Source organism: Phoenix dactylifera, chromosome 1 (assembly GCF_051530095.1).
Source record: "Phoenix dactylifera cultivar Ajwa chromosome 1, Ajwa_hap1_PhDact_Kaust_v1.1, whole genome shotgun sequence".
NCBI lineage: Eukaryota > Viridiplantae > Streptophyta > Magnoliopsida > Arecales > Arecaceae > Phoenix > Phoenix dactylifera.
In genome coordinates this window covers 2102969-2112194 of record NC_143190.1, presented here as the reverse complement: position 1 = coordinate 2112194, position 9226 = coordinate 2102969, and the positions used below count along the sequence as shown (strand labels likewise).

General features: G+C 40.3%; 1 protein-coding gene across 1 annotated transcript; it reads left to right on the top strand.

The window, feature by feature from the left end:
- Positions 1-2272: 2272 nt before the first annotated feature.
- LOC103705718 (glycosyltransferase BC10-like) lies at positions 2273-6537 on the top strand. The gene is made up of 2 exons (XM_008789542.6): positions 2273-3760; positions 4423-6537. The coding sequence occupies exon 1, from the start codon at positions 2611-2613 to the stop codon at positions 3691-3693; it is 1083 nt and encodes a 360-aa protein (XP_008787764.3). The 5' UTR covers positions 2273-2610; the 3' UTR covers positions 3694-3760; positions 4423-6537.
- Positions 6538-9226: the final 2689 nt, after the last annotated feature.

Genomic DNA, 9226 nt, shown 5'->3' with positions numbered 1-9226 from the left:
GTGAAATTTTTAATAATGGAGTTAAAAGTGGACGAAACAGGGTTCAAACTTAGAATTTTTTTTTTGATATCAAGTTGAAATCTTTCGAAAGTTTAAGCTGATAGGATGCGATAGATTTATTTATATATTTTATATTTTTTTATAAAAAATAAATGGTAAAAGTGTGACCTATGATTTTGTTTCAACTGGTTTATTTTTATGTTCTTTGCATGCTGAACGGTTGGACCCATGGGTGAGAACACAAATGTAGTGTTTGGAATGTCCGTCTTCTTTTTTTTGAACTTTCTATTTTTTATTAAATTATATTTTTTTTGAGATTTATGTATATTACATTTATATTTAATAATTCATAAAATTATTAGGAAAATTGTTTATTTCATGTGAAAAATTAAAATTACTTTTAAATAAGAAAAAAATTGCTTAAATTTTTTTCTGTTCCTGTTATATTATTTAAAATTATTTTAGTTATTTTTTTAAAAACTTTCTAACTAAGTGTTTGATTTTATTTAAAATTAATGATTTGACTAATTTTTTTGTTAAATTATGGACTTGAATAAAAATATAAAATTTATTTTTAAATTATTAGATATAAATTTAATTTATTTTTTATAATTTATTTATTTATTTATTATTATTTTAAGCAGCCGACAAAGGCTGCCACCCTGGCACCTGTCGGTGTGAGTGCGCGACTATTCTCGTATCTGAGTGCCCTGCTGTCGAATTTTGTATTTTCTCTGTTTGTTTCTATTATTTCAGATACTTTATATCTTCTATATAACTGTTGTCTACCTTTTGTTGTTTTAAAAATACTCAGCTTATCTTTTGTCGCTACTTGGAGAGAAGAAGATACATAACTGGAGTGTATTTAGCAGAAGAAGCGTGAGTGCTGTAATCTCTTATCATACACGTCGTGTGGACTGGCTCGGTTGCATCACACAAAATTAAGGGAGATGATGGTAGATAGGGACAGTTTAAAGGGTATTTGGAATGAAGTCTACAACACGTATCCAGTGATTGAGAAGGTATTTGGATGCCTTTCAATGCCGTTCTTTCAATGCAAAATTGACTCGCTACTGGAGAATGAAATTTAGTTATCTCTTTGCTGCTTATTTTTTTTTTTGACTCTGTTGATTATATTCACATTAGATTGGCGTGCGCAAATATTATACCCACAAAAAAGAATGATAAGATGTTTATTTTGCGTTTTCAAGTGTTTTTTTTTATGAAAAGGCTTTTGTTTTGATAAATATCTTAAATCAAATTTGCTCATAGCATCGAGGATTTTGGCATACCGTTCTAATATATCTTTTATGGCCGTATATGAAGAGTATAAATGAGTGTTACTTGACTCCTTCAACTTTCTTTTTGTCTTGAGTCAATAATATATTTTATTAAGAACATTCATGTACGAGACATCATACTAATGATGGGTAGGTGGATAACTAAAATTTTTTAGATCATTTTTCTACCAAAAAAATATATTTATAGCAATATTTTGTATAAAATAGTTAGAAGTATTGTATCTTGTGATGCCCATTAATTCGGTTTTCTATGTATGGGCATGGAAGGATGCCTGCCTCCTTGAAAAATTTATATAAAAAAAATCTAAATAATATGTGATCACTAAAAGCATGTTTAAGATTTTTTTTTTATTTTTTAAGAATTTTAGAAGCTCTAAAATAAAAATTTAATAATGAGAGACAAATGCTTTATGCTATAAGCACCGTATAGCCCAATTATAACTTCTAATTTTTATAAATATTATTTATCAAATATATTTTTTAATATATTATTATAAAAATCCGCAGTCGTGATAGCGATGCATTAAGCAATAATATTTTCCCTAACTCTGACCAATTTTTTTGGCTTTCATTCCTTCCTCTTCTTTTAATTCAGCAAAACAAAGATCCAAGCAACAACTTCAATGTATCTTCTTAAAACCATCCAGTTTTCAAGATCGCAAACCGTCCAAAAAATCGACATTTATTGTCCACTTGTATGTGTTTGTATATGTATGTGATTTCTTTGTCACTAATAAGTGCTAAGTTGTGCCGCTATAATAAGCTAAAAAATTAATTCAAAGCCTTTGGAGAGCTGGAGTTGCCATTGAATTCAATTATCCAAAATCAAAGAAATAATCTCCCACTTGTACATCATAACTGCAGTACACCGCCAGTCAGCGACGCTTTTACTCCATTTCATTCAAAAACGACAGTGATTAATTAAAAACAAAATAAGAAATAAAGAAAATGGGAAAAGGAACAAACAAATATAATCCAACTAGATACCTCCACCCTCATCCCTTCACTTCCGCTTCCCTTCACTCCCCTCCTCTTCCGCTCCCTCTCCGAACCCTAAAAGATCCAATTTTGATTCCAAAAATTCCCAAAAGATCCAATTTTGATTCCGAAAATCCACAAAAGATACAATTTTGATCCCAAAATCGAGAGACTCGATGGAAACGGAGAGATCCATGTCCTCCATTATCGATCTCTCCTCCGATCTCCGCTCTCCTTAAAGCACTAATCCCTACCGTTTCGATTTTTATCGGTTTTTCGAAGCTTTTGAGGCGGAGAAATTGCGATCGAGATCGAGAGATTTGGCCCAAAAATGCTCTCCAATTCGCCGTTTATTCTGTCGTTTCTTCTTTTGTTATCGCTTGCCCTCCTCTTCGTTCTTGGCCCCCGGATTCTGACCCCAAAGACGCTTCCGAGCATCCCGGATCCCGACGAGATCGACGATCTCGCCCTCTTCCGCCGCGCCACCCTATCCTCCGCGGGAGGCGGTGCGGGCGCTGGCGCCGGACTCCGCCGACGGCCGGCGTCGCCGCCCAAGATCGCGTTCCTCTTCCTCACCAACTCCGACCTCTTCTTCGCCCCCTTGTGGGAGAAGTTCTTCGCCGGCCACGGGCAGCTGATGAACGTCTACGTCCACGCCGACCCCGCCGCCCGCCTCCACCACACGCCGACGCCTTCTTTCCGCGGGCGGTTCATCCCGGCCAAGGCCACCCAGCGCGCCTCCCCGACCCTCATCTCCGCCGCCCGCCGCCTCCTCGCGGCGGCGCTCATCGACGACCCCGCCAACGCCTTCTTCGCCCTCATCTCCCAGCACTGCATCCCCCTCCACTCGTTCCGCTTCGTCTACCACGCACTCCTCGCCGACCCCGGCTCCTCCTCCCTCTCCTCCAGCGGCCGCCTCCGCCGCCGCCACCGCAGCTTCATCGAAATCCTCGCCAACACCTCCCTGCTCTGGGACCGCTACAACGCCCGCGGCAAGAACGTGATGCTGCCGGAGGTCCCTTTCGACCGCTTCCGCGTGGGCTCCCAATTCTTCATCCTCGCGCGGCGCCACGCCGTGCTCGTCGTCCGCGACCGTCGCCTCTGGAACAAGTTCCGCAATCCGTGCCTCAAATCCATGAAGGATTCCTGCTACCCGGAGGAGCATTACTTCCCTACCCTTCTCGACATGCAAGACCCCGATGGCTGCACTCGCTACACCCTCACTCGTGTCAATTGGACCGGCAGCGTCGGCGGCCACCCGCACACTTATCGCCCGCCGGAGGTCTCCGGCGATCTCATCCAGGAGCTGAGGAAGTCCAATTCCTCCTATTCCTACCTCTTCGCCCGCAAGTTCTCGCCCGACTGCCTCGATCCCCTGCTCGAGATCGCCGACACCGTCATCTTCCGAGATTAGTATCAAATTAGTCCTCTTGGTTGCCCAAATTATGCCGGGCGATCGATGCTGACACCAATGGAACGAGGTACGGACTATGGAGCCCATCCCCATTGTATCGCAAGATCGCCTCTTTCGGTTGTCTTGTGGTGGCTTGTCTAAAAGGAGAGCTTTTTCTTATCGTGTTGCAAGGCACTGCCATTGTCGGGTTTTCATGGAATATAGTAGCTGTTCACGAGAAAGAATTGTGTACATACAATATATCCTCTTCGTGATACCTTGCAGAAATATAGAGCATTAGATATGGTCACTCACTCCAAGATCTTTGTTTGGATTGTGTTGTATGTTAGATTTGTAGGGCTTCATGTTTTTAGGTCCACATTTTTCTGGATTCTTCTTATTATTCTCTTCATGTTCTAATCTTCTAGACCTGATTCAAAGGTCCACCCTTTGGGACTAATTTTGCTTCTAGGTGCAAGGAAAAAGGGAAGAAATCTTACCAGGGTTTAAGTTTGGTGATTGTGAGATACTAGGTAGTCCCACAAACTGACTTGTTTGCTGATTAACAGTTTTTAAGGATTGTGGATGCCTTTCTCTAATTTGCTACTGCTTCTACAACCATAAAATGGAATGATCTCTATGCTTAGCTTTGTTTGGTGTGTGCTGTTGGTTTGGGCATTGTTGAGCTGGTGAGTGTAAACGGGCAAGACTGAATGATGACTAGTTCTTTTCTTCTCTCATTTCCTGCAGGGTTTGATGAGAAAGTGAGAGGTACTAAGGCTGCTCCATCTCATCCTTTTCATCTGGGAACAGCATCTATCCCTCTCTGAGTCACAACTATTTTACTCCCATCTTCTTCTTCCACTCATCCAGACCTGGCAAGATGGGCTGATTAGAGAGTTAGGAGGAATTAAGTGAGGTTGTTAAGTGTGATTAGTAACAATGGAAAGCAACCATGCTTAGGCATTTAGCATCCCCATCCTATGTAATACACAAACTCAGTCCATCCAATATCAATACATATAGTGATTTTTATGGTCATGACAGTGTAGTTCTTTTCTCTCTCTTGCTGGTCCCTTGACTTAGTTTATATAAAGATTATGTGAAATCATGTAGTTTGGTGTAGGCAAAGAATATTCATTGAGTGAGGTCCTTTGCTTGGGAAAGAAATAAAGGTTTAGAGAAACCTTTATATGGTGCTTCTAGTCTTTTGGATCAGTGGATTCTGACCTGTCCTCTTTATATTTTCTTTTTTGTTTGTTGCTTCTTAATAAAGGTGTAGGTAAGGTGAAAGCGGCATCTTCTCCTCTCTCATCCTTTCCTTTGGTAAGGCCAATACTGGTACAACAGTCTATCTACTACCCTTACCTATCTATCTTCTATATTAGATTAGATTCTAGCGAGGCTCTCAAGCCCTGAGATCTCCATTAGTAGGGCGGGGCCCTTGGCTTCACTACAGGGTGCAGGAGTTGTGCTCTTTTTTCCCCCTCCGCTCTTGCTTTTTTGCTTTTGCTGGGCTTCCTTCCGTCCTTTTTTCGATCCGCTGGTTGGGACCGAAGAGCGACCGGACTTCGACTCAACCGGCATTGGGTGGGACCCAGCAGGGTTTTTTTTTTTAAGAAAAAAAGTTTGGTGGCATCCCTTCAACTTTTTTAGATTGCATTTATATCCCAAACTTTCAGATTTTTTCAATTAAACCCCAAAATTTAAGATTTGATTGTAATATGTATCTGCTAGGATCTGTGAATATATGATTGTCGCATGCAATAAGTTCATATTTAAAATTTTATTAATAACCTTTTTATCTGGAGAAGAAGACAGGTTATGTTTTGGCTGGAACCACCAGTAAATTTTGAGGGCAAATTAGTTATTTCATTTATGCCGTTAATGGTGTTAGAGCTTGCATGGACGGGTAGCCTATACTGCAACCAATTCTTGAGTTTTGGGGTTTAATTAAAAAATTGAAAAGTTTTGGATGCAACCGCAGATCGCGAAAAATTGAAGGGTTTAGTTGATTTTTTTCTTCTTTATTCTTCTGTTTTATTTTATTTTCTTAATGTTAAATAGGATTGGTGGGTCCACATCCTTCATAAGATTTGGGTCTTTTTTTATTAGGTTGAGGTTGGGGCCAAGGAGGCATGGGTCTTATTCTATGTAAGATGTGCTGCTTTTCTATTAATTATAAGCAGATTTAAGGCTGCAAATGGGTCGGGTTGACTCGTAACCCGATCTGACCTGCTTAGATTTGATTTGATTTGTTTTGAAGAATCCGTGCGGCCAGGTCGGGTCCTAAAATTGGATCCGTTCCATTTTTCGGGTCGGGTTGGATTTACTGAATTCGGACCCGGCCCGATCATTTGAAATTTGGGTAATTTTAGGTTTTCAATTCTACAAGCTGATCCGATCTAATCTGGATCTGTAAAATTATTTGTGCACATAAGCTGCAGCCCGTGGGGATGCAAACATAAGTTTTGAAGCTATTGATGGGTTGACCCATACCGGATCCAAATTTTTTGGATTAGGTTTGAGTTATACATGGATCTAATTAGGCCCGAATGATCTGTTGGGTCAAAAATTGTAGCGGTGGACCCGACCCGATCGAAGAAAACATCTAGTGCAAAATCTAATTGAAGAAAAACAAAGCCATCTAACATAGATCATGAAGCAAAGCAAGCTAGAATCGATTATCTAATTGATTGTAATACCTTAGGGCTATAGACGAGATTGGAGGCCATGAACTCCTTGACATCAACAATGGTCCAGTCAAGAGTGACTTGATGAGAGAGACAGGGAGGCAGAGCCCAGGAAGAGGAGAGAGTGAGAGATAACCAAAAGAGAAAGGAACAAGGAAGAGATAGAGGTAGCGTCTCGAGGGGGAGGGGGAGGGGAGAGTGCATAGGATAGAACAAGCTCCAATACTAACTGATGTAGGAAAGAGGGAGAAGAAGAGAGAAGAAGATGAGGAGCAAGAAGAAGAAGAAGAAGAAGAAAAGGGAAGAGAAGAGAAGGAGAAGGCATGCAAATCAATATTCTATATTCTCTAATCTTAGCAATGCAAATTGTATTATCAATTGACACGATGATAATAGGTAGCATATCAAGGGAGACAGAGGCGAGCGGCATGCCTCTTCATTAGCTTTCATTTGCCTTCAAATATTGAGGTCGAGGAGACACTAACAAAGCGTTAGGCTTTGAGATCTGTGCCAATACTCTGGTTAAGGAGGCAACTAGATGCAACCCCATATTTACTAATATAAGCAATTCTATTCTCTCTCTTTCTCTCTCTATATATATGATTATGCATATATAAATATGTATAATAGCTTTTCTTTTTAACTATAAAATAATCAAAAATATAATAATTAAATAGCAACCTACTTTTCATAGCTTGTTGGACTAATCCTAACTAGAGTAAGTTACTAAAAATAGACTTGTGCTTATATACAATTTTTTTCCCCATTTATCTATATCTTTATTTTTTTCCTTGTTTTATGGACCGTGAGGTAAAATAAATAAAAACAATAGTTCTATTGCCACTCAAAACCCTACGAGACGGATTGATGAGCTGACGAGCCATACTGCTCTACTTGATTAGGGTGGAGGAGTATTGCACCATGTTGGGTCTGATCTGCAATTAGAAAAAAATGATCAGAGGTCACCAAAACATGTTTGATGCTTGTTATTTATGGAGAAGAAGTTGTCGAACTGCGTGGTTAGGATCATGCGATTTGCGGATGAGCAACTAAGCTCTTTACTTATCTATTAATCTGGACAGTTATGACATTCTTCTTAGGATGCATCGGGATCTTTCTTTTTTCTTATTTGCCAATCTACACAGTTACAATATTCCTTTTCAGGCACGCCGACATCGCATTGAACTATAACCAATTGCGCTATTATCATGCTGATCATTCGAAGATTTGATCGATTGTTGATTCTGTGGGACACGTATCATCATCTGGTCTATGGGTTGAGCTATTAGAAGAGATTTTAGGAATGGTGAATCCGTTGCCAAATGCTCGGTGTGGAATTTTTTAAATTGGGCATTGTCAAATTGTCGATCGTTGTTAGTGATAAGGACCTAAAGGATTCCAAACTGACAGATTATGAATTTTTAGATGAAACTCTGAGCATTCTTCTTGGTGATTTGAGCTAAGGGTTCTGCTTTGACCCATTTTGTGAAGTAGTGAATAACGATGATGTGGAGTTTTCTTTGCTCGATGGCTTGCAAAAAAGAGCCAAGAATGTTCATTCCCCACTAGGCGAATGACCAAGAGATGCCAATCGGATTTAACTCATGACTAGTTGGTGTTGGACATTGGCATCTCTCTAGCACTAGATGCACTTACTTATGAACTGTGCAACATCCTTCTACAATGTCAACCAGTAATACCCTTGTATATAGTTTGCCGACGATCAGTATGTACCAAGCAACCTGATATTTAAGTTTATGGGCCTTCTTTTAGTCAGTGAGGAGTGGATGATAGGATCTATCCAGCTCGGCTCGTCCTCTAATTAGAGTACCTAGTCATGAATTCTATCAATGTTGTATCTGTCAAGCACTTCAAAATAAGTGGTTCTACTTAAGTCGGAGCATTTGAGCTAGCTAGTTTGGATAGAACATTTACCTTCACATTTTCGTCCTAAGGTATCTACTGAATTTTAAACTTGTCAAAAGTTGAGAAGATCTCCTTCACCTTTTGCAACAGTCGGGTCCCATGCTTCGTACTCTCCTCGAACATGATTGACAACCAGGTGTGAATCATTACGGGTCTTAAGACGGGCTATCTCGACAGCTTGGGCTAATTTTAGCTTGGTGATTGGTGCCTCATACTCTACTTTATTATTGGAGGTCTTGAAATTGAACCTTAGGGCATACTCGGCGATGACATCCTCGAGACTGGCTAGAATCAGCCTAGCTCCACATCCACCTGCATTGGAGAACCCGTCGTGGAATGTCTAGAAAGATTGCACCTCTAACTTGTTTAAATCATGCTTGGCTTTGGTTTCTACTCTAACCTCAACTTCAGCTTCCACTCTGATCTCGGTGTCGGCTTCTTCCGGCACAGTGCATTCGACTATGAAGTCGGTAAGTGCCTGTGCCTTAATGGCAGACCTAGGAATGGTCCATTTGTCTAGGCGGTCAGAAGTTTCTAGTTTTTGTAATACCTGCCTCAATGACTGATTGGTGAAAGTATGGCCACAGTCTTTGTTCTCAAGTGATCAGGGTGTAGGCCACTTTCTTTATCCTCGGGTACCTTGTCTTGGTATCCTAGAGTAGTTGGCTCACATAGTAGACCAGTCTTCGATTCTCGTATTCTTCCCTGACAAGGATCGAGCTGATTGCTAGGGGAAGATGACCATTTAGAGATACAAGTTTTTCCTGCTCTCAAATTTACTTAGAAGTGGAGGTGATCTGAGGTACAACTTTAGTTAATCAAAGGCTACTTGGCATTCCTCAACCCATTCAAAACTTCTGGCATTCCTTAGGACCTTGAAGAAGGGGAAAATCTTTCTGCTAACCTTAACACAAATCGGCTGAGAGAAGTCACCC

Excerpts from the sequence above, each read along its gene's own strand:
- LOC103705718 (XM_008789542.6), top strand. The coding sequence starts at position 2,611 with ATGCTCTCCAATTCGCCGTTTATTCTGTCGTTTCTTCTTTTGTTATCG.